We start from the raw sequence: 26,891 nt of genomic DNA, 5'->3' as shown, positions 1-26,891 counted from the left end.
GTTTTGTAGTTCAAATTGATTCGTACATTGATGAATTTCAGTGTGAGATGGATATTTTCTGATCTTTTTGGGTTAGAGTAGTGACATTACTCTGTCATTTTTATTATTCAATAAAATGAGTTTCTACGATATCACTCAGAATGAAATTGGCTCCTTGTACTTCACATGTAATTCGTTATCTGTAAAATTTATTTTGTTATCAATTGATCGATGATATCAATAGAAATGTTATCGTTTGTTAATGCACTATTATTGCTCTGATCATCAAATTGAACATATTGTTGTGAGCCGAGCCGCACAAATTTGTGAATTATTTCATAAACAAATAAAGGTATGTTATCCAAGTTTTATTATCATCCACTCTTTCGTGGTAACCTTATTTGTGATTGAAACTCAGTACGTAGATTCGGCAGTATCGCCAAAGTATTAAAATATAGAAGAAAACGTCTATACTTCAAATTCTCCAAACACTTAAAATTCCAAGTATTTTAGTTCGACTCGTTTCCGAGAAAGTCCCCTGATTCATTTGAAATTCAAGTAACAGTTTCGTGCACATTGAAAAATCTTTTATCACCGGATTTCACTATCTTATCAATTGATATAACGGTTTCATTTGGAGCCGTTCTGTTCAGTGTCATATTTAATCAAAAATATTCCACTTGGAGACCCATGTTACTCTTGCGTCCAATAATGGGTTTGGGATTCTGTCTGGCGGCTCTCGCCAGCCCTATCCTCTGCTGTATGTTGGACCTGAACGTTAGTCTCCTCAAGAGTGACTTCCAGGAATCTTGCTTTCTTGGTCTACGGAATCTTTGTGGTCTGCGTAGAATACCAACATGTTGAAGTTGTTCTTTAGCTTGGGCACGTCTGCTGTATATACCCAGAAGAGGTGTGAGAAAAGTACTGCACCTTGTGGGACTCCTGCTTTCAGAAGTCGCATGACAGAGATATCGTGTCGTACTCTGCAATGGTATCGTTGGCCTTCTTGAAATGATTTCATTAGTCTTACCAATTGTTTCTAGCCGACGGTCGACGGTCCACTAGCCAAAATTGGCACCTTGGAGACGTCTAGGAATATCGCTCTGGTGTGATATCCTTTGCCCAGGTTGAAACCTTCAGTCGCATCTGAAACCGAACTGTTCGTCTGGTAAGATTTCTGGTTCGTTGGTTTGGTCGTCTAGTCTTTTCAATGTGACTCGTTTTGCCACTGTGCTCAACGAAGGTATCAAGCTTACTGGCCGATGGTTGTCCGGAAATAACTGATATTTTTTCGGCTTCGGAATGTGGATGATGACTCCATGAATGGATAAGGAAAATGTTGTAGTCTGAATATAACAATAATGATGTTTGTCATTACCGCTATACCTTCCATGGTAGGACCTTCAGTGTCCGGTTTGGAATTTGGTCCGGGCCTGGTACTTTCCGAGGGCCTGGTGCTTTCCGATGCCTTTCACTTCCTCGAGAGATGTTGGAGGGGGTTGTCAGGGGTTGCGCGTTGTCTTTTGGCTGTGTCTTATCCTGCCTACTGTGTGTTCGACTTGGTTTTCTATTTCTTCTACTTCGTCCGTGAAGGAGACATCATTTTCTCTACACGGTCTTTCGAAGGTGTCGGCAAAGGCTTCCGCTTTCTCTCGATCCGGTGGACATGGTTTTCGGCGACCCTTCCTCAGAACTTTCTGCATTTTCGATGCCGTCTTTGGGACAAAATGTGGAGAACGAAGAAAGGTACATGATGGAAAAAACTGCGTAAACGCAAGCGAGACGTAAGTGGTGGTAAGTTAACTTGCCAAGTTTTCATGTCGGCGTTGATGGTTCGACCAATCTTTGAAACCGATAAGTAGAAAGCTCTTCTGGAATTCCATCGAAAAACAGATCCACGTACTTCTAGAAATGATATGAAATCAAGGTATGTGAAACATCTAGCAGAAGCTATGTTTGTCAGTATATATTCTAGCTTTGGGAATAGATGGATTTTTTTGATTCACAAATTAAACTACGTTCCTGTGTCTCATACAATGTAACATTTCAGCCAGACCGTGAGAGTGTTTATAAAAATTCATTTGATTATTCCTTGGCCAGACGCACCGTTATGAAAAAGACGTACTTATCGAAATTCAACAAAACGGGCAGACAAACAGTCCAAATCTTGAAATTTATAGATTGCAAGCTAGGCAAAATATGGGTTTTGGCGTTGAACCAGTGGTGCGGGCAGTTTTTTGTGAGAGTCACGGGGAATAGGTCACGAGAGCCGGTGGAAACGAGTTCGGGGGGTCATACCTCCGAAGCTGAGGATGGTGGCCTAAATAGGAGAGTTATTTTTCAAGCACGTGATGCGACATTTATGGGAAATCAGTAGCGACATCGCCAGCCGGTAATGGGTACAGGGAAGTTTAAAATGAAAGTGTTGGTGTTGAAGACTCACCGGGTCAACGGAATCTATGAGTTGACCATAAAACACCAAAGAGGCGTTATGTAAGTGTTTGTTTTTTTGTTCATATACTAATCAATCAATACTGAGAAGGAGAGTTCACATAATCGTTTGTCTGAGTTGACTTCCTATTTGCAAAGAGGTAATATATTGTTGGGTTCCCAGTGTGGTCTGTTTAGCTACAGTTTAGATTACAATTTAAAAAGAGAAGCAAATTTGGTATTAACTTGGTCCGTTTGTAATTGTTTGAGAGGTTAAATTAATTATAAATAGCACAGTCGAATTGGCGGCGGTTTCTTTGTTCTATCGTTTTCGTAGATTTCACACGTTTTTTTTTTGTTTATGGAGTAGCTGTTTCACTCATTATACTTTATATTCGAAACCTCGGACTTTCATTTTCTCTTGGAATGAGAAAAATACCATCCTTATAGAGTAAGATGAAGCCGTTAAAATGAAAAAAGAAATGTTTGAAAGTTATTAATGATTTTTTCACGTTAACAACGGTGGACTAAGAATGATATTCAAAAGAGTACTTTATAAGATTCCTTGTATACAGTATATGGCCAGTCATTGTTCTGGTGAGCCCAGTGCAATTGTAAAGGATAAATAGTAAGTTCCGTATTAAAATAATAACATAGCTGTAGGATACGTTATTAAAAAGGCTACTGGATCCGTTTTCCGAGGGCATTCATTGAGAGTTTCTCAAATTTCCAAGGCAAAATTGAACAATATGTGAAGGTGATGTGGCGAATAAAATCATGTATATTCTGATCAATTTTTTGTGAGAAAAAAAGTGGAATAATACATTCTTTCGATTTTTGGAAGGACATTTCGGAATGGGGGGAGAGCGCCACGTTTTTACAGGCCGTTTCTTTTATCATGTGGTAACATTGCTATATTCTAAACCGTAACAGATACGAAAAGACGATTAAATGGGAAAAAGGTAACTGCCATCGAGAACAATACAATGGTCGAGGGAAATTTACGGAGACTCTCGCCCTGCTGTTTTTCGATTTCTTCGAATGAAATTGTTATTTCGGAGAATATGAAAAAATGGAAAAATAACATGTTATTGTATCCAAAGTGTACTATGACGATGTAATAATGAATATTCGATAAAACGTTTCGTGTCAACATGGCCACCATCAAATTTTGTTCAATACGGACCTGTCTTTTTTATCATAGATATTGATGAAGCAATAAATTCACAATCCAACGATATGTTTATATCGTTTCATTAGAAATAACCTCTATCATCAGTGACAACAATCAAACTGAAGAACAATTTATGTTATCAAAGCTACATGACAATCTACATTAAATCCTCGAATTGACGACCTTTTTGTTGAATGCACGTAAGTTGTTGGTCCAGACAATTTCCGTGACAATTTTCTAGCATGATAGGTGTAATACCAATACATGCATCTCTTATTTTTTGTTTGAGATGGTCGGTATCTGTACTTGATGTTGAAAAAACTTCATCCTTCATGTATCCTCATATGTATTCTGCGATAGAAACCAAGCAAAGCCTACGCGTTTAAGATAGCAAATGAATTGAGATGCTAGTTGATCTTACCAAATCATACAACAATCGAATTTTGACCAAAAACTGATATTTTCGTTATTTCCGAGATTGAGATTTATAAAAATATTACGAATTATAATTGATTAAAGAGAAATAAGCCTTGAAAGAAGGATTACGGCAATACAAAAATTTCAAAAAGAAAAAGTACGAATTTTCACTGTATTAGAGTGCCTACCTGTCAAATTTATTGGGTTGTCTGAATTATATTTTGGAGAAATCGAAATAATTTACAAAAGAAGTAACGACAGGACCGTAATTTAAAATTGTTGTCACTGATGATGATAGTTATTTCAAATGAAACGTAATGAAAAAAAAAGTCCGTATTTAAAAAAAAGTTGTTGGTGGCCATGTTGACACGAAACGTTAAATCGAATATTTATTATCACATCGTCATAGTAAACTTCGAATACAATAACGTTTTTTTTCTTCTATTTTTTGATGTTCTCCGAAATAACAATTCCGTTCGAAAAAAGTAAAAATAGCATTTTTGGTTTTCCCCGTATAACTCGAGAAGGGCGAGAGATCCCGTTAATTTTTTTCCACCATTGTATTGTTCTCGATGACAGTTACCTTTTTTCCCATTCAATTGTCTTCGTATGTGTTACGGTTTAGAATATAACAATGTTATCACACGATGAAAGAAACGACCTGTACACTGAATTTCTGAGTCGCCTACCTTCTTTTTCGTGAATTCAAATAACTTTTTTCTACTAGTTAACAGTGACACTGTCATTCATCTATCAGTTCAATAATCTCGATGTTAGATTTCAACTCCAGTTCAACTATGTCTACCAATTGAAAAAAAAATTTAAATCTCGTGTTAACGGTTATCATTCCTGATATCATTGATTATCAAATGATTCTACGGTCGTTTTTCTCCATCGTTGAAATTTTTCTGTAGCTAATTCTTCTGCAAAGAATATAACGAAAAATTCTTGTCGCTACTGTTTGGTATATTACTAGAGGTAAATAACAGACAAAACCATTAATACGATTGAACCAACACTTTATTTCGAATGTCATGATGACAAGTACATACATACATCCCAACATATAGTGATTTTCTATAATGGCTCTCCCCCATCCTATTTTTTGAACGGGTCAACTCCAAAAATTTAAATTTGGGGTAATGAAATTAATAAGCATGAATACTTCATTTTGAAGTGAAATTGACAGATGAAACTATCAAGATGGCGACTTTGTGACACATTTTTTTTGAAGTTCCTGATAAATGCTTCACAACTCTAGAATATAATGTCATAAAGTTACTGTTATGAAACTTACTGTTCGCACTAGTGCGAACTTAGAGCTGAACACAGCAAGCATAGAGCTAGTGATGAGACTTGGGGGCATGGGTGATTACGACCTCGTCCTCGAGTCATGTAAGTACAGTTCCCAATAATTCTAGAGAATGGCTCCAAAGCAGGAGCCGAAAAGTCGAAAAGATGAAAATTCTTCTGTCTATACATACAGGCTGATTCACGGTGGATGGCACATTAGACGTTTCTGGTGAACCAGACAACGGATCACTTTGAAAATTTAATGGAGGGCATATTCGAACATTCTCTAGCCAACTAAAATATTTTCGACAATGCGGTGTTGCCGCTTCTATTAGAAAGCAGTAGCAACTTTGATTTTTCAAATGGAACACTCTGTATATAATATTATTTTTGGAATCTCCAATAATTGCCCGACAACTTTTTTTAATATTTCCCTATACCTATCTGTTACCGTTTTCGAAATAAAAATTAATTTCAATTTTTTTCTTCAAAAATCATGACTTCTAAAAATGCCGATATCTTTTAGTTAAGAAGTACTATGATATGGAAATTTGGTTTGGAGTTAGGTGATACTTGGACACTTCCCACACGTCAGCCTAATCTCCGTTACTTCAATACAGGGTGGTAAAAAAATACAGTTTTTTCGTTTGCTTGAAAAAGTTGCTGAAATTTGATTATTTTAAATAGAACACCCTGTATATTATTAAAAATTCGGAAAGCTGCTGAAATTTGCTTTCTTTCTATGTTCATACCTATACCTAACTAGTCAAGTTTCGGACTTATGAACATTTATTTGTGAAAATGTCCCTTCAGAATGGTATTTCCATTCGGTATTTGGTAAGCAGGCCATGATTACTATTTGACAGTAGCGTTGTGACATTCTCCTAATAATATCGACATTTTCGTCACTTCAGAAGTTGCAAATACCTTCAAAACGATGGAACAAAACTATTCAAACGAAGTTCTTATGAATTTGTTTATTATTTTTGGACAGTGTGACAAAATTATCAGCAGAACATGTAGAAAGTTCAATGAAATGTATCCGAATCTACCGCCAATGAACCTCAAGAAATTTATACGAATTCAGAACAATTTCAATATGTTTGGATAAACTTTAAAAAAGCACCAAGAAACTTGAAATTGGAAATATTGATATGAATAATTATAAAAAAGTAAAACAATCATGTGGAATATTTCAAAATATGTTCGAATCGCTGGCCGTTCACTTCCAAGCACTTTAAAATGCGGGTGTTGACTGCTTTCGTGGTGGCAGATCTGATTTCATTGGGATCCAAATCTTCAAATGTTTGGGCAATCCTTTCTAACAATTCATCTCTCGAACGCACGGGTATTTTGTAAACTTTTTCTTTAAACATTCTCCACAAATAAAATCTAATGGATTAAGATCGGGTGATCTCGCTGGCCAATTCCATGGTCCCAAGTGCCTCATCCACCGATCGTCAAATAGTCTATCCAGTTCTGCGCTCACTTCTCTTGTGCAATGTGCAGGAGCTCCGTCTAGTTGGTACCAACAGTTTCGATAATATTCGAGTGGCAGATTATCCACGAAACTGTCTACAGTATTCTCCAAAATATTCAGGTAGCTTCTGGATGTTAATGACTCCTCGTATATCACGTACCTCAATTTGTTGTCCATCAACATGCAGAAGACATTAAAACTAAATTTTTCTTGAAATCCGGCTTCTTTTGTGACGTGAGGATTTTCACTGGACCAATAATGACGATTTTTTCTATTGAAAATCCCTTCTCTCGAAAATTTCGATTTATCAGTCCAAATAATTTTATTTAAAAAAAGTGGATCTTCTTGAATGCGTGTCAACAACATTTCACAAAATTCTACTCTCTGTTGAGGATCTTGAGGCTTCATTGCTTGAATTTTGGTGAATTTATAATCATGCATTTTATGTCTTCGCAAGATTCTTTGAACCGATGAATATTTTATACCCAAATCTTCTTCAGCACTTCTTATCAATGACTCGGGAAATGCGTGAAAATATGCTAAGACATTAATCTGGTTGTCTTCGAAAGTTACGGGTCGAGGCAAGTTTCTTGGTGCTTTTAAAGTTGATCCAAATGCATTGAAATTGTTCTGAATTCGTATAAATTTCTTGAGGTTCATTGGCGGTAGATTCGGATACATTTCATTGAACTTTCTACATGTTCTGCTGATAATTTTGTCACACTGTCCAAAAATAATAAACAAATTCATAAGAACTTCGTTTGAATAGTTTTGTTCCATCGTTTTGAAGGTATTTGCAACTTCTGAAGTGACGAAAATGTCGATATTATTAGGAGAATGTCACAACGCTACTGTCAAATAGTAATCATGGCCTGCTTACCAAATACCGAATGGAAATACCATTCTGAAGGGACATTTTCACAAATAAATGTTCATAAGTCCGAAACTTGACTAGTTAGGTATAGGTATGGTATACATAGAAAGAAAGCAAATTCCAGCAGCTTTCCGAATTTTTAATAATATACAGGGTGTTCTATTTAAAATAATCAAATTTCAGCAACTTTTTCAAGCAAACGAAAAAACTGTATTTTTTTACCACCCTGTATTGAAGAAACGGAGATTAGGCTGACGTGTGGGAAGTGTCCAAGTATCACCTAACTCCAAACCAAATTTCGATATCATAGTACTTCTTAACTAAAAGATATCGGCATTTTTAGAAGTCATGATTTTCGAAGAAAAAAATTGAAATTAATTTTTATTTCGAAAACGGTAACAGATAGGTATAGGGAAATATCAAGAAAAGTTGTCGGGGAATCGTTGGAGATTCCAAAAATAATATTATATACAGAGTGTTCTATTTGAAAAATCAAAGTTGCTACTGCTTTCTAATAGAAGCGGCAACACCGCATTGTCGAAAATATTTTAGTTGGCTAGAGAATGTCCGAATATGCCCTCCATTAAATTTTCAAAGTGATCCGTTGTCTGGTTCACCAGAAACGTCTAATGTGCCATCCACCGTGAATCAGCCTGTATTATGAGAATATTCTAACCGAACAATGATGTTCATTGTCTTACTGACATTTTTTGACGTTTTTATAAACAAAAAATAACTCAACAAACCTTATCGGGTTGTTGGAATTGCCATATGGCAGATAAAAAAAATATTTCTGAAAATATCTGTTTAAAATCTGTTTTTCCTTTAACCTGCTGTCGCAACCCTACGAACGACAACCCTTTGAAGTCGAAACTTGTGTGAGCTAAGGATTAACGAGGTCTTACCTTTTGACGTGTGATTTCTGATATCGATATTAATGTGTTTGTTTTCAGGAAATTATTAAATGTTTTGCCATTTTGTAGTAGGTGAAGATATCGACTTCATATTGTGAAGTATTCCTCAGGAGCTTCCAAATTATTTGTCACAAGACCCCTCTCTCCATTCAATCCCTTTTTCCCAGATGGTGCCCAGTCGCCATCTTGAAAGTTTCATTTGTCAATTTTACTTCAAAATGAAGTAATCATGCATTAGTTTCATTATCCCAAATTTCAATTTGGGATAATGAAATGACTGAAATGAATTGACTGATATTCAACAAGTGTTTTAACAAAATTGGTGTCGTAGTCGACATTTGGTTTTCTGTTTTATTTTTTTCAAAAAGATATTTTTTCCAGATGACTGAAACAACACCGAGCATATTTCTTGCAGCAGAATCCGTTCAACTATGTTCAATCTGTCATGGATACCTATCAGTTGGACCCATCTCAATTTCATACAATGAACCAGTGTGTGGTAGATGCCGACCACTGCCTGAGTGCACTGCAACGTTTTACGAAAATATAGCGAAGTATATGTTTTTTCCTTGTATAAATGACCGTTATGGTTGTGATATCATGTTACCTTGGAAAGCAGTGTCGTCTCATGAAAAAAAGTGTACATTTTTTCCCGTCACATGTCCCGCCTTGAAGTGCATCCAGGATATTAGAAAGGAAGATATTGTGAAACACTTCGAAGAGAGTCATGAAAAGTTGATCACAAATATTGGACCATTCCACGTAACTGTTCATGATGTACCTGTGAATAAGTTACTTCGCTGGGAAGAAAAAACATTCATTCTGAAAATTTCCTTTTCCTCACAGAAGTGGTATTTCGAAATTTCATCATGGGAAAAAAGTGAAAGTGCAAAACTGAAATACGAAATTTCACTAGATGGTGACGAAAACGTAAACGGCTCGAGTACGGTTTGTGGTTCCATTTCTACGTACCAGGAGAAGCAGCACCAAACGTCAACTATATTAGAAGTTAACCATGTAAAGTCATTCCAAAGAGGCACTATAAAAATTGAAAAGGAATCGCTGAGCAACCCGTTACTAAACAAAGAGCTTTTGTCAGAGTTAGAATGTCCAATTTGTACCTTTTACATGAGACCTCCGATTTTCATGTGCGTAGCTGGTCACAGTTTCTGTGATTCCTGTAAGGTGAATTTAATGAAATGCCCTTTGTGTCAGTCGGAAATGAAGGATAACAGAAATTTCGTCCTGGAGCGAATAACAAAGCACATTTTTTTCCCTTGCAAAAACGAATGTTCCGGCTGTGATATTGTCGATAGATTACCAAAAATGATTATTCATGAAAAAACTTGTCAACTTGAACCAGAATGTTTCTTGACCTACTCAGTACCTTGTTCTTGGAGAGGACGTCAATCAGAAATCGTTTCTCACTTATCGGAAAGTCATCCAGAGTTTTATATAAACTTGAATCTACCAATTGTTTTGAATTTGAAACATTCTGAAACTATTATTGCTTTCACCGAATATGACAAATGCATTTTCAAGGTTCATATAAATTGGGATGAATTAGCAGGACTCAATGTTTGCGTTAAACTCGTTTCAGATAGGCAGAAACATAGTTATCGATATTTTCTGAATTGCAAAGATCGCAATGAGAATCACAGATACATGAGTATGAATAAGTTCTGCCCCGTAACTAGACCTGAAGATGATACTTTGGACAACTGTTTATCCCTCAAAAAACAAATGATGAAGCCCTTTTCAAAGAATGATATGTTTGAAATCAAAATATATATAGTGGAAATTTGAAGGGAATAGTATTTATCAACTTTTTTTATGAATCAACCACTGCGAGACAAGATTAACGTTTCAAAAGATACTTTTTGTAAAATAAGATCCTATAGAAGAAATACAATCCATTGGTTTCAATATGAAAAAAGTATTCAATTGACGGATACCCTTTTTTAAAAGACTATATTTCGGAAAAAAAGTTTGGGTTTTCTTCTTCGTCTTCGTACAAAAGATGTAGGAATCTTTCAAAGAAAGGAAGAACTGCGTTTATATTTGAAGTTTTTTGTCCATTTCTGAAGACGGAGGCAGATTTTGGCCACCGAAACGTTAAGATCGGTATTGTATAACTTCATAGTTTTCTTTTTTTTCTTTTCTTCTCCTTAGTTTTTTGATAACGACAAGTTACTGATGAATAGTGAATTTGACTTTGTGAAAAATACTTTGATTTTACGCAGGAACTTATCGGAGTAAACTAAAAAGTTTCCCCTTTTGACACCTGTATAAAGTTCTTCATTATAATTTTCATATTTTTCAAATTGTGAAAGATGAAAATACTCAATAAAGGTCGATGAAAAACTGATTTTCCCCCACAAAAAATGACATTTGTTCAATAATTAGTATACAGGGCTATTCAAATTCGTTTCTGTACATGGGGATCTCGTAAACGATAAGAGATAGAGTGTCGGTTAAATTATGGCAACGTTGCGTATTTTAGAGATCTATTCAATGATGTGAAGCTCTTTTGGTTCTGAAGATATACAGGAAAAACCAAAAAAATCACAAATTATTTTTTGCCTATATCTTCTTTATTCGCAGACATATTGAAAATCTGTACACATTTTGCTATTGGCACTTGATGTGGGATCCCAGAATATATCCATGAATCTTTCATACAGGGTGTCATCTGACTTGGGCCACCCCCATCTTTGCATTTTTAAATATGGACCTGTATTTTTAGTTGTAGTTTTTAGATCGTAGACGTTCACTTCATACTTGGAAATTGAATTCAAATTTATATTTCGGGATTTTTCGGCAATATTCGATTATAATTGTTTGAATTATTCCCTTTTAAATTACGGCCTTGGAAATTGGTTGGCTGAGTTGAATAAAAACACAATAGCAACTTTCACGTCTCCATATATACCTTAAGAGTTTTTCGAGAGTTTTTTTTCATTCTTAGGTACCTATTCATATTTTTTCCATTGCTCTGAGCGTTTTCCAGAATGAATTTCGAATAAGAAAACCTTTTATGATTATCTGAAACATATCCACAACGAAAATATATTATATGTGTTTTGATGAGTAGAAAAAAAATGGTAGCAATAATAACATCCGAAACGAACACTATAATTATAATGAAAATTGAAATGAAGTAATTTATATACACAAAAAAATTAATTGTGCAATAAATGTTCGAATTGGAGTCCTTCCATTTCGAGACAAATAATGGGATAATAAGATGGTCTGCAAGATCACCAGATCTTGCTATTTTGGACTATTTCCTATGAGGGACATTTGAAAAATAGGAGTTACGATGGCAGAGAGATAGAAATGTGGAAGACTCGAAATTGAGGATTTTGAATGATTTCGCAACAATGCAGCAAATGAGTGTATTAAGGGCAATGAATAATATGAAAAACCGAATATGAAAAGGATTCCAGTTCGAACATTTATTGCGCCAATAATTTTTTTGGGTACCTATATAAATTACTTCCATTTCAATTTTCATTACAATTATAGTGTTCGTTTCGGATGTTATTATTACTATCATTTCTTTTTCCGCTTATTAAAACACATTTAATATATTTTTGATGTAGATTTGTTTCAAATAATCATAAAAGGTTTTCTTATCCGAAGTTCATTGTAGAAAACGCTCAAACCCAGATTTCTAGGGATGTTCTGAAAGAAATAATCTCATTATCTATTCTAATGTTCAAAGATGCCTGCAATTCTTCTCTGATTCTATCATTACAAAAAAGTAGAGCCATGGATTTTTTTGGATTGATTTTCAATAAATGTTCATTTGATATTTCAAAAAGTTTTTGCAGATCATACAACTGTGGATATATAGTTTCCACTGTAGCATCATTCTTACAATCAGAATATATTTTTTTAAGGTTCAAACTGAATTGACAGCTCAACATCAAAACCAGTTGATCATCTCATATCAATATTTATATCTTCGTGAAACATTTCTACACTTTTTATTATAAGTTGAATTGACGCTGTATATATTCAATATTTTTTTGTGTATTGATGTTTTTCTGAAGAATTATATCAATTTCTAGGAACCAGTTGATATCAATATAATTTGAAGTACAAGTAATTGTATATTCATGAAGAGTGGTCTAGATTTCTGGAAAACAAGATCATAACAAATTTGTTCGCTTGAATCAGCCCTAATTTGTTCCTCCTTGAGGACCTCTTCCACTAACCCTATAATTACGTTGTCAAAGTTTTCTGATACTTTTTATCCATAATTAGGATGTTTACATGTCGCGAAAATATGTTTACTGTTTATCCTTCGAAGTAGTTATGGGGTATATTGTGTGAAGTTGTCCCTGGTCACGAACAGGATCCTACTAGTCTAGAGCAATTCGTTATTTCATGTAAAGTAATTTACTGCTTCGAATCAATTCAGTCCTATAGTTCAAAAGCTAATGGAAAACATAGTTTCACAGAAAGAAAATAAAAAATTCATATCATAGTTCTTTCGCAACAGTGAGATTATTTCCTACAAACCAATGAAATGATGAGTATAGTTCCCACAATTCCAATCACTGTCACTGTCCCCATCGAATTGAATCAATGGGATCAAATATTCAAATATATGAAAGGAACTAGACCCTGACTTTACAGACGCAACTCAAATCAATTTGTGAATAAAACTTATAAATACAATAAACAAAAGGAGTTCAAACGTGTTCTGAATAGATTACAGGCATACATTTTCGGAAGAGGTCTGCTTCTGGGACAGAAGGGTTTTGGCTTTCTACTTCTCTATGTCGATACGAAAAATGTGAGGAACTTCCGAAAACCAAAAGAAAGTAATTGAGCTCGAAACAAACTTCCTACAAAACTGTGGAGAAATGCATAGAAGTTACTTTCAGATAGAAATTGAAAAAAACTCCTCCAGAAACAACTACTTCCACATGAACATTGAATTGCTTGAAATATAATGTTAATATCTTCAACTACTACAAAATGGCGGACCATTCAATAATTTTCTGAAGAAAACACAGTAGTGTCGATATTTTTGGAAATATTCCTTTTTAACTGCCATATGGTAATTCCAACAACCCGGTAATATTTTTTTTTGTTTATGAAAATGTCAAAAAATGTCAGTACGACAATGAACATCATTGTTCAGTTAGAATATTTTCATTTAGTTTTCGGTTTTACTAGTAGAAAGGTACCACGTCAACAATCTCTAAAATGGTCAATTCTCGTCCATTGGAAGAAAAAAATGAAGCGATTTTTATTTACGGTGCGACACGTAACTTTCACATGACCGAAAGTATTTTCAATGAACGTTTTTCTAATCGTTCTATCCGTAGAAAATATTTGAGGTAACTTGTATCCAAATTTACAACTACCGGTAGTGTACATAACAAAAAGCTCCTAGGTCACCGCCCATTCTGGAAGAATAGCAAGTGCAAATAATTGATGGGATGGTAATAAACAGTCTACTTATTCCGTCGCGAATGTTTTTGAGGTGTCTCTTTCTACTGTGTGGATACTTTTGAAGAGGAGTAGGTATCACCCATACAAAATAAAAATGGTACACCAATTAACTGAAGATGACCATGATCGAAGAACAGAATTCTGCGAAATCATGATGAAAACCATTGCAAGGCATCCTACTTATTTCCACAATATTTTTTTAAGATGCGAATGTACATTTCTTCCAAACGGCAATGTGCACAGACAAAATTGTCGTTATTGGAGTGACACCAACCCTCACGTTTTCCGGGAAACACATACCCAATATCCAGAAAAAATTACCGTTTGGGCAGAAATGTTGGGAAACCATATTGTAGGACCTCTATTAATCAAAATTCAACAGGGGAACTGTATTTGAATATGCTGGAAACTACTGTTGACCCTCTCATCACTGAAATCGTGTGTACAATATCCATATCAAATTCTAATGAATTCGATATGGATATTGTATTCCAACAAGCACCAACACATTACTCCAGACAAGAAAGAAACTATTTGGATACTATTTATCCCAGTCGTTGGACTGGCCATCGAGGTCCGACAGAATGGCCAGCCTGCTCGCCAGATTTGACTGCTTTTGACTTTTTTATGAGGCTACTTGAAGCAAAAGGTGTACGGTATACGGCAGAGAATAATAAATATTTGTAGAGATATTGACGTTAGTTTGTTCGAAAATGTTCGACATGAAATATCGGATAGGATGTTCATATGTCAAGAAGTTCAAGGCAACCATTTCGAGTATCTTCTGAACTGACCTCAAGCTTATTATCTCAGATTATGTAGTTAAATGTTAATGTATTCAGGCAATTATTAAAAGTTCCGCCATTTTGTAGTATTTGAAGATATTGACATTATATACTAGGATTGTGAAGCATTTGTCAGCTTCGAAAAGATATGTCACAAGATCCCCCTTCCCATTTAATTTTTTTTCTAGATGGCGCCCTGTCGCTATCTTGAAATTTTCATCTGTCAATTTCACTTCAAAATGAAGTATTCACGCAAAAATTTCATTATTTAAAATTTAATTTTTTTTTTGAGTTGACCCGTTCAAAAAATAAAGGGGAAGGACTTCAAAGAAATGCACTATAATGAAGAGAGCGTTACGAGTATTTTTCTGTTTGTGATATCTCAATTAATAGGTATCACAGTTCTTCATTCAACCCTGATCAATTTTCGGGAATCATATTAGCAGTTCCTGCATATTCAATATTTTTATTTTCGTTCAAAGATATTACTTTATCCAATAAATGTTCAAAATGTTCATTGTTCGCTTCCTGACAAAAGTTCACATCTTACATTATAAAATGTTCCAGAGATAATTTCGTTGCAAGCATCTTTTTTTATATCTACGAGAAATGAAATGATCGCGATTATGTATCGTTAACTTTTGATGTCACTTATCACCTGAAAAAGATCTAGATGCATCATATCGAATGGACCATTCTACTGGTTTGGGGAGTTGACAAACCAAAATGAGTTTTCAAATGATGGTACGATTCAGCAAAATGAGGTAAGAAAGGCTGGTTTGGAAGAGGATCTGTTCTGTTTTGAAATCTGTTTTAAAATCTGTTTTTCCGTTAATCAGCTGACGCCCCCTTACGAACGACAACTCTCAGAAGTTGAGAAACTTATGTGGGCTAAGGAATAACGAGGTCTTATTTATTAACATGTGATTCCTAACAGGATAGATGACAGTTATCCAAAGTGATGGATAGGGAAACGTGTCCCCTAGAAAAGCCCACTAGATCACCTGATATGAAGCTCTTAGATTTTTTGTAAAGATTTATGAAATCTTGAATATACTCTACACATCGGCATTCCAGAGCTTATGCACAGAATAAAGGATGCTTCTGAAGAAATTACCCCAGAAAACAATCCATGATATGATCATTGTTATCACGTGAATGATGAACATTTTGAATATTTCTTGAAATAAAGAGAAGTTAGTTTTGAATACATTTTTTCCTGAATTATTATCGTCCGTTTGCAGATCTTACAAATGAAATGAAATAGCTTGAAATATCTTGGCATTGTTCTTGATGAAAAACTGAAACGTGAAACGCTCACTTAGAATTTTTTTTACACAAATCTAAACTGTCCCTATAGACAAATCGAAGGATTTGTGGTAAAACTTGGGGTTTAGGTCCAAACAAATCCTTTCGATTCATGTGTTGATTGTCAGATCAATGATAATTCATCGAGCAACGGCCTGGTGTCCGAATGCTTCAAGAAAACGGCTCAGGCGAAGCTGTCTGTCTCACAGAGACAAGCTTGTCTGGCCATCAGTGGCGACATCAGTACCACACCGTCAGCTGCCATGGAGATCCTTCTGGATATACCTCCTCTCCACATTTTTCTGGAGAGAGAGGCTAGATGGAATATAGACTTGTGCTAATTGCATAAGTCTATCTAATGCAGAGTACAACTACCTGCTGGTCATAGAGTCATAGCATTCTGGAAATGACCTCTGACTTTATGCCTCCAACTGACAACTACGAACTGTCTCATGAAGTAAAATTCCCGTGAAAAGAGGACTGGATCCTTCAGGAGGAGAAAATATTGAGAGCAGATATTTGTTGGTTCACAGAAGGATCGAAAACCCCTTCAGGTTCTGGTGCAGGTGTTTTCAGTTGCAGACCCAGGACAGAGATATCAACCTGCCTAGGAACCTCTGCGACAGTACTTCGAGCGGAAATGTATGCTATTGAATTGTATGCGGAGAAATTGTAAGAAATCAACTTCATACACAAGCCAGTAAAAATATTCTTGGGAAGTCAAGCGGCGTTAAAAGCTCTTGGCTCCTACCGAGCAACGTAGAAAATTGCCAAAAACGACTCTCCTCGATAGAAAGTCCTAACAGATTGTCTTTGGTCGTGATTCCTGGAAGGATATGAGACTGCAAAGGAGGATGCTGCAAGCAGCTTCATCGGACCATTATATCATAGATTTGAAAAAAAAAACTTAATGAATTTCTATTGTTTTCTGTGTTTGTTTCTGCTCTTAAAATAATGCTTTAGCCAATATTTATTCAGTGAAACTTTTGCAGTTGCAGCAATTATGAACAACAGGAGACGAACTCTTTGATTTCAGACCAATTTTACAGGATATATTTATATGTAATTGGTATTTACGAAGTTGATTCTTGTTATTCAAGAAATATATTCAGGTATGAACGTATATGGGGTAGTAATGGGGCTGAAGTATCATCTTTCAACCTGTGGTTCTTAGCACATGAAAAGGTGAGCATGAAGACTATGAAGAGTCTTACTTGATTTTAATCGTCATAAAGAAGGAGGTCTCATCTTGACAATCATTAAACCACATGAAATGCTGTAAAACAACCAGCGTTAACTGATCACCATATTAGTGTTCCCAATCAATATCTATACTACGTTTGTATTTGGTATTTCACACATTTTATCTCGTATCTCTTATTTTGAAACGTTTTTCCTTATCATCTGATAGTATATAAATAAAAGTTTCATTGTTCATCGTTATAGAAATCAGAATTATAAGCAGAAGTGTGACAAAAACAGTGATAAATTTTGAACTTTAGGTGTACAGAGAAAGGTACGTAGATATATGTTTATTGAACAAAATTTTTAATCTAAATAGTGTGAAATACATTTCTATGTTTTTTTTTTATTTCTTTTGATTTCTCTGGCAATAATTTCACATCAAGTACGTCGAATCTCATCAATATCTATAACGGTGTTCCGCAAGGGTCCATATGGGGCACACTACTATTTGTATTATATGCATCACAATTTCCAGATTGTCTTCAATATTCTTCTGTCATCTGGTACGCCGATGATACTCAAATCTATAAAGAATGCGTTGAAGATATTTTTGACATAACGCAGAAAAAACTTAATGATGACTTATGTTCTCTGATGAATTTACCAACCAAATATTGCTTGACAGTCAATCCCTCTAAGTCAGTAGTTATGCTCTTTGGAAGGACATTGTCACGTAAACGCAATCTAGACAAGGTTTCTATAACTGCAAACGGAGTTGAGTTACCTCTCAAGGACTATACCTCAACAGTTCTTTTAGATTCACACGACACGTATCACAAATTGTTAAACGAGGGTACAGCAATCTCAAAATGATATATTCTAATAGAACACTGTTGAACAAAAGAAAACAAAATGACCTTGTGCGAATCTTTAGTGTTATCACATGATAATTTTGCGAACGTAGTATATGGTCCCAATCTAGTTCAAGCTGACAAGAATAGATTACAAAAGCTACAGAATTCATGTGTGAGGCTGATAACTGGAACAAAAAGACGCGAACATAGTCGAGTAATTTATACCAAATCATTTCCATTGGTATATACTTCAAATTGTTCGCCGAATCACATCTTTTGTAGCACCATCAACGTTTGAGAATTTTTTATTCCTTTGTTTTCGTTTCATTGCATGGTCAATGACATCCCCTATTTTAATGACTCAAAGAACTGAAAGTTTGGTGTTAGGGTAATTGATCTCTAGAAAAGTTTTCAAAAATCGGTTTGCAAACCACTCACTACCTCACCTAACCCCATGAATACGTGCCACTGATAAAGAAATATTGTGGAACGGCCAGATAATTAGTATTCAGCCAGTCCAGCTAGCCGAGCCTTTATTCCTAAACTACATTTGATAACAATTTCATTAACTATCTGGGCGACTAGGGGCCACAGGTAAGAAATGTTTATGAGTGTACCAGGGGCGCTTCTAACATAAAAGCCCCGGTAGTATATACATTTCCCATTTGCCGGGGAGTGATTATGAACACCCCTCGTAGTGCTCTTATTTATATTGCCGTTCCAATTGGGAATGGATAGACTATACTGATTACTTATGTATGAACTTATCAGTTAAACCAATTATTATTATTATTATTTTTTTTACCGTAGTGTGCGCTGGTCAGGCCCTATCTCCCGAAGCCCCGATACATTCGGGAGGGCGCGTCAGCATTATCAACCAATGACCACTTCCCACACCGTGGGGTAAGTGATCATTGGGTCCGAGTATCATGTGCCCTGAGCAAGCGCAGTGAGCCAAGAATGACAGCCTTCTACATCTGTGCGGCTAAGATTTCTGCCTTAGTGCGGCAAGCCGGTATGATTTTAAGATTCGAGGGTAGAGAGGACATCATTCCACCAATGACTCCAATAATCAGAGCAACCATCTTGACAGAGTGATCTGGATAGAGTCTGCGGAGTTCGAAGAGAAATTCTCAATATTTTATCCGTTTTTCCTCCTCTTTTCTGACGATATTCGTCTCACCTGGAACTGAAAACTCCACGACAAATATCGTTTTGATCTGGTGGTCGAGAAGGACTACATCAGGCTTATTAGCTTGTATGAGCCTGAGGGTGGGGAACGAATAGTTCCAATAAATTCGGCACTTCTCGTTCCCCACAACGGATTCAATATCCCCCGGAACGTATGGTAACACCTATGTCTCGTCAATACCGTAAGAGTGCCGTAGATGGTAATATAGCACTCTTAGGGCCGCGTTATGTCGATGGATATAGGCCGAGACCGCATATGCTGGACATGCTGATAGCAAGTGCATTAGGGTCTCGGGCACCTCGCGGTAGGCCCTGCATCTTGTGTCAGGAACCTCTATACCCATCACGCGACTGCGGTAGACTATAACGCCTCTTGAAGTCACCATCCTGGCAAGCCATGATGAACCCCTCAGTTTCCGACTTCAGCCCACTCGACCTGAGAAAAGCGAACGTCAGGTGCTTTGATAAGCCAAGGTCTTCAATATTATTGAAGAAGACCCCATACATTGGCTTATCCCTGTATCTCCTCAGAAGTAAGGTAATCTCTGCGGCTTTTATCTGAGCTTTTTGCTGAGCGGGTTCCAACTCGGTGACAGAGTTGTAGTCACCTCGTTCAGAGTCGAAAACTATACCGAGTTCATCACCGAGCTCCAATTCCTGCTCTCTCATGGTCACAGACCATGCAGAGAAGGGGATCCGAACTCCTGACAACTTTACAGGCTGTATCCAGTACCATTCTGTCATGTAGACACTCCAAACTCAAAAGTCCACGGCCTCCCTGTTGCCGGGGGAAGTACAACCGTGGAACGGATGATTTGGGATGCAAACTCCTATAGAGATGCATCATTTTTCGGGTCTTTACGTTGAGTTGATACAGCTCCTCCTGAGTCCACTTCACTACTCCAAACGAGTAGAGTAAGATTGGAACGGCAAGCATATTTGTTGCAGCAACTTTGTTCTTCCCCAACAGTTCCGATGACCAGATCTGTCGAAGTTTGTGCTGATACTTGCCGCGGAGAGAGTTTTTCACTGCAGTTACCTCTCGTGAGTGGCGTTGTTCCACCCCGAGGTAAGTATACGTCTCTTCGGCATCCAGATGGTGTAGAATGCTTCCATCTACGAGCTGCACATCCTCTCCGTAGTCCCCGCATCGTCCTCTTTTGAGATGAACCATTGCACATTTGTCTATTTCGAATGTCATACCGATAGCATGCGTGTACTCTTCCACCACCCTCAAGGACTGATAGAGTTCCTTCTCTCCAGAGGCATAAAGTTTAAGATCATCCAAATAAAACAGATGGGTGACCTTGTGCCTCCGGTTTCCGGGGGTGCCACAGTTATACCCTCGAGTATTTCTGAGCGCAACGGATAATGGCAATAGTCAGATGCAGAATAGAAAGGGGCTGAGGAAATCACCCTGAAATACACCCTGTTTGAACTCTTGCTTGACCAGATGTTATGGTGAAGCGAGTTCGCCAAAGTGGTATCAGTTGTTCAATGCATCTCACTATGTTGTCGGGTACCGCAAGGCATCTGAGCAAATGCAAGATGAGCTCATGCGAAATTGTATCAAATGCCTTACGGTAATCGATCCAGGCCATAGAGGTTACGCTTATATTGTATCGAGTCCTGCGTTACACATCTATCGATGAGCAGGTTCTCTTTACATCCAGCGACTCCTCTCTTCGACCCTCTCTGCTCATATATCCGTTCGAACACTCGGTCAACTGCGGTGAGTATTCGTGTGTATAAGATGCTTGTAAACAACTTATAACACGAATTCAAACATGTTATCGGTCTATAATTCTCAGGAACCGACAAATCTCCGCTTTTTGGGATAAGAACGGTCCGCCCCTCGACAAACTAATCCGGAATCGGCTGCTCTCCATCCAGGCATGAGTTGAAAACTCTGGCCAGATGGCGGTGGGTACTTGGTAGTTTTTTTCACCAATAACTGTTCAGCCCATCTGGACCTGGAGCAGCAAAGTTCTTGGAACCAACAAGGGCCCTTCGAACGTCATCCGAGGTTATCGGGTTGCGCAGTTCATTGAGCTCAGGCTGTCGAAGCTCTCTGTTGAAAGCTTCGAACTGCGCTAGGGCTGGAGTGTCCAAGTTGAGTGGTTGCGGGTGTTCATAGATATCCTTCCAGAAGGATTCCACCTGATCAGCGGTCGGCGGATTATCCACAACACGTGGAGGCTCTTGGAATGAGCGAGAAGGTTTCTCGCGGAACCTAAGGTTTTCCGCGATACTTCTCGCTCGCCTCACTAGTGACTTCTTAGCAGTCACAACCATAGGCAGTGCTATTTGGTGGTCAGCAGCACGCCTTGGCTTAAAGTGTGATGAATACGTCGTAGATTGGCGGCTATTCGCCGCACTGCGGGCGTGAAAGGCCTGTTGGCCGCCCTGTAATCCATCACACATTGGATACGAGACGCGTGTTGTCTCGCCGACGTGATCTTAGCCTCCATCTTGTGTACACGCCGTTCAATCTTCCGAACCGCAAGGCCGGGATTTCGTCCTTCCGATTCGGAAAGCGATTGGACGACGTTATACACGGCGGTGTTGATTTGCCAGATGTCAGCCTCTTCTGTAAGAACACTATGAACCTCCGCATCCAAACGAGCCAGTTTTTGTGTCTTCAGGGGCTTAATCCTGTGGAGCGCCCTGCGTGTTCTGATTGTCGTCTCCATTGGTGGTATGGTGCTGGTCTCCTCTCCAGCCGTGCCAACGGGTGGTAGAACTGTCACTTCTACCACTTCGTTAGCAGGCTGGGAAGGAGCTAAATAGCCCTGCCGCCGAAGATAAGATACATAATCTCTAAGGTTTTGGGCGGAAAAGGCGGCATGCTCCGGATGTGTTTCACACCAGAGAGCATGCAATCTCGCCATGTACCCTCTTCGCGCAGGCTCACTACTCTCGTAGCAATGCATAAGGCTATCTCTTAGCTCATGCGTCCACTCAAAACGTCCGTTTTCATTGCCAGGGTTGTCATCAGTAGGCAAATCATCGTTATGGGCCCCACCACCTTGCCTCTGACCCCTCCGAGCGGGTCGATTATTATTATTATTATTATCATTATTTATTTTTGAAAAGACAAAAGACCAACTCAAATAATGAAAACACTTCAATAATCCTCTGAGGTTTTATAGACAAACTATAAGGTTGTTTCAAAAGTTATATCTGTGTTGTGTATTGATCGGTAAAGAATTTTGTACTCTCCCAACCAGCAAAATTGTTTTATAATTTCATGGTGCTGCAACAGTTTTATTTTGTTGGTATTTTATAATTACTTCCAGAATGCTAATTGATTATATTAGACGAGTCGTGAATATACGCAATGAAAGTGTTTTAAAAATTTGTCATAGAAACGTTTATGAAATAAAATTATTAATACCTTATGAAATAGTCACGAAATTATCACAGAGACGTTTTTACGACTAACTTATAAAACATATTTTCCTATAAAAGTAAATTGTTTTGTAGAAGTTTTACAGCACTTTTCTGTGAGGTGTGTATGCTCTTTATAAAACTATTTCAAGATTATTTTATAACTGCTTCCTGTAGCTTTAATAAAATCATTTTATTGGAATGCTTTCAAGCACAATTTTGTTTTCATTACCATATTGCTAAGGAATAATAAGGTCTCACCTTTTAACGTGTGATTCCTAACACGGAGTGTTGCAAAAAATGATCGAGTCATTTTTTTATGGGGAAAACAGAGTTTTTTACTCTCCACAGTTAATTTTATCGGAGCTAGCTAAAAAGTTAGGCTATTCTACGCCTGTTGTAAGTTGTCCATTGCAATTTTTGTATATTTCAGATTGTGGAATATGAAAAAAACTCAAAAAAATGGTCGTACATATTTTGAGCTTTCCAGTATATTGGAAATTATGACTAGGTATCAATAATAAGACAACTCAGTTTCAATTTTCAGAATGAACACACTCGAAAGTAATTAATTGCCTCAACTCGTGCAAGTCATGATAGCAAAATGATAATCTCTAACAGAAAAAAAATTGTGTCTGATTATTTTATGTCCATCTGTCAGTGTAGTTATGGAAGATTCGCTTCATTCATATCCAATGACACATTTATGCAATATTATTCTCCTTGAATAACTCCTTGAATAATTATCAACCGCCACAACATAAAGATTGCTTTTCTTTACAGATGATGAAAATCACCCCGACCATATTTCCCCCAAAGGGGTCAATTGAAAGATGTTCCAAATGCCACGAATATCTAACAGTTGGACCTATCACAATCTCCACCGGTGAACCAATATGTGGCAGGTGTTCACAAGATATGGATCATGTCGCTCTGTTCTATGAAAATTTGGCTGTATATATGTTTTTCCCATGTATCAATGATCGCTTTGGTTGTGATGCTAAATTAGTTTGGGGAGCAGTGTTATCTCATGAAAAAAAATGTCAATTTTCTCCAGTAGAATGTCCTGCTTTGAACTGTAAAGAGAAAATCGGCAAGGAAAGATTATTGGATCATTTCAAGTCGAGTCACGATGAACTTAAAATGGATGGAAATCAAATCACAATATCTATGAAAGAATGTACTGTTTCCGTAAATAAGTTACTCATTTTGGGGAAAACATCCATCATATTCAAACAACATTTCGCTAATCCCTCATGGTACTATAATATAACGTCATGGGAAAATCTGGAGAGCAAAGATTTGAAATGCAATATTTTCATAGAAGATGATAAAAAGAGATACGAAAAAAAATTAAAAGATGTTTCCATTGTCCCCTATACAAGCAAAAGACACAAATTATCCCAAATGACGGAATTGGATTTACCTTCCTTGGCAGAGATGTGGAATACGGAGACTTTCGTTTTAACCATCCTCACAGAATCATCATCTGACACATTGCTCGATAAAAATCTTCTTTCGGAGTTGAAATGTCCAAACTGTACCGGTTTTATGAAACCACCAATTCCAATGTGTCCGGGCGGTCATAGCATCTGCAACTCTTGTAAATTAAATATTTCTCAGTGTCCTTTATGTTCAGCGGAAATGAGAGACAACAGAAATTTTACATTAGAGAGATTGATCGAACATGTAGTTTTTCCCTGCAAATACGAAAGTTATGGTTGTGGATTTGTTGGAACATTATCTAATATTAATCTTCACGAACAAGGTTGCCCCATTGGATCCAATGAGTTGATGGAATGCTTTATTAATTACCTCGTTCCTTGCTCATGGAAAGGAATACGGTCTGAAGCGATTTTACATTTGTCCAAAAATCATACAAAGTTTTACATAAACATCAGAAAACCTATTGTTATCAATTTGAAAGAATTCAAAGCTTTGAGTGCATTCACTGAATATAATTGTGAAATTTTTAAAATCCACATAACATACGACAAAAAAGGGGGATTGAATTTATGTGTGAAATTTATTCCAGGCAAAAAGAAAAACAATTATCGATATTATTTAAATTTTGTAGATCGGAATAGAAATTACAGATTATTAAGTTTAAATAAATTTTGTACAATATCAGAACCACAGAACGATACTTTGGATACATCTTTATTCGTGAAGAAACAATTGATCAAACCATTTTTGAAAAACGAAGTACTTGAATTTAAATTGAATATAGATAATTTTTAACTGATGTTCAATACATAACTCAATTCTGTTGAATTATACTTACTTATTTCCACAATTTTTACTATGAAGTGACACCCTCTGACAAAGGCAAATAAATGATCATCCTGTATATAGAAAGTAAGTAGAAATTGATTCTATTTGGTAGGGACGACCATCGATAGACAGGTTTTGGAGTACTTGCTGCTCGTCAGCTCCGGATGGACTATTCAATGGAACTAATATTATGGATCCAAGGCAACTATTCTTTTTACGTAGCAACATCAAACAGCATAATTCTAAGCACGAATTGAAGAACCCGGAACATCAATACAATACAAGGAACAGACAACTCACATACTTGACTCCTTTTATGAGAAAATCAAAAGGACAAAAAAGTCTGACATATTTGAGTTCCAAACTATACCTACCAATGTCTTCCAGCTGAAATTCAAAATATTTCAAGGCCGACTACATTCAAGTATCACCTGAAATTGTATATTTTCTCATTGCCCAGAACAACAATTCACAGACTGATCATGCCATACAAAAGAAAAACCTGATACTTTCCTCATATTTTAATATACCTCATTAAATATGTACACATCTTTTATATCTATCTACTTTGACATTTATATTTCATATTCATTTTAGTTTTCATACTCTTATACAAGTATATATATATATATATAAATATATATATATATATATATATATATATATATATATATATATACATTGTGTCCAAGATAAGGATCCTAAGCATGGGAATCTCAGTACCTGTTGGAGATACAGCTTAGGTTAAATTAGAAAAAAGTTGTGTTCTTTAAAGCTTATTTACTTGAAGAATTTTCATGGCCTGCTGAGATATTTGGGAAAAACGAGAATTTGACAATATCAATTTTATTTTTTTCTGACTTTATTTGAACAGATATCAAAAAACGTATAACACTTTTTCATTGGCACTTTCAAGGTACTACACGATGGTATTTTTAGTTTTTATATCCGACGTTTCGTTTTCAAAAAACCATCATCAACTTTATTTTTTTAAATAGCCCGAAAAAAAGTACACCCTGTATCTGATTCCATTTTTTATTACGAATTCAACGATGTAACACATGCCATTGTTTTCTTTTTAGTTTAAGGGGAAATTGCATTTTTTCTATTTTTAAAATGTATTTTTAAGTAGGTTAATAATGATTTTTTTAAAGTAATGAAAACAACAAAAAAATTACCGCATTTTCTATTTAATTCAAAGGAGGTGTTCAAACAGGTTTCCATTATTTTCCAAACATAAGTATGATCTTCTAACTGTAGAACTTAAAACATCACGTAACATCTCTGGTGTAATACTGTTAAATGCGACAGTTACACATTCTCGTAACTGCTGTTCAGTTTCAAAAGAATGTTGGTAAACCCGGTTTTTAACAAAACCCCATATGAAGAAGTCCAGAGGAGTTAAGTCAGGGGATCGCGCTGGCCAAGACACTTCACTAAAGGTTCCAATCCACCTTCCAGGAAATCGCTGCGAAAGATACTCTCGAACTTGTCTAGAATTATGTGCAGGAGCACCGTCTTGTTGAAACCAACAGTTATTGACCTGTGCCAGAGGTAAATTATCTAAACAGTCTTCTACATAGTTTTGCAATAAATGATGGTACCGTTCGGCGGTCAAAGAATTATAGTAAAAAAACGGACCTAGTATTTTAGTTCCTAAAATTGCACACCACATATTAAACCCAAAACGTTCTTGATGTCTTGATATTTTCTTAACACGCGGATTTTGCTGAGCCCAGTAAGGGGTATTGCGGCGTTTGCAGATACCATTATTAGTGACCATACTTTCGTCGGACCATATTATTTTTGAAGGGAAATTATAATCTTCTTCACACGCGCGTGTATACCATTCGCAAAAATTTCGGCGCCGT

At 36.6% G+C, this 26,891-nt stretch overlaps 1 protein-coding gene across 2 annotated transcripts; it reads left to right on the top strand.

The window, feature by feature from the left end:
• Positions 1-201: 201 nt before the first annotated feature.
• On the top strand, positions 202-25,020 carry LOC111513370 (uncharacterized). 2 transcript variants are annotated; one of them, XM_074173572.1, is made up of 2 exons: positions 202-331; positions 8,943-10,368. In XM_074173572.1, exons 1-2 carry the CDS (start codon positions 242-244, stop codon positions 10,365-10,367), a joined length of 1,515 nt encoding a protein of 504 aa, XP_074029673.1. In that variant the 5' UTR covers positions 202-241; the 3' UTR covers position 10,368. The 2 variants fall into 2 exon arrangements, with proteins under 2 accessions (XP_074029673.1, XP_074029672.1); XM_074173571.1 differs by lacking the exon at positions 8,943-10,368 and adding an exon at positions 23,530-25,020 and having other exon boundaries at positions 218-331.
• The last annotated feature ends 1,871 nt before the right edge of the window (positions 25,021-26,891 follow it).

Source organism: Leptinotarsa decemlineata, unplaced genomic scaffold (genome assembly GCF_025532065.1).
Source record: "Leptinotarsa decemlineata unplaced genomic scaffold, Ldec_3_MD MMD2_tig00000251_RagTag_RagTag, whole genome shotgun sequence".
In the NCBI taxonomy this organism is placed as follows: domain Eukaryota; kingdom Metazoa; phylum Arthropoda; class Insecta; order Coleoptera; family Chrysomelidae; genus Leptinotarsa; species Leptinotarsa decemlineata.
Note: the sequence above shows the minus strand (reverse complement) of the source record. Positions and strands in the feature narration are given on the sequence as shown.

Excerpts from the sequence above, each read along its gene's own strand:
- LOC111513370 (XM_074173571.1), top strand. The coding sequence starts at position 242 with ATGCACTATTATTGCTCTGATCATCAAATTGAACATATTGTTGTGAGC. Across the intron at positions 332-23,529 it reads TATTTCATAAACAAATAAAG|ATGATGAAAATCACCCCGAC; the intron begins GTATGTTATCCA and ends TTTTCTTTACAG.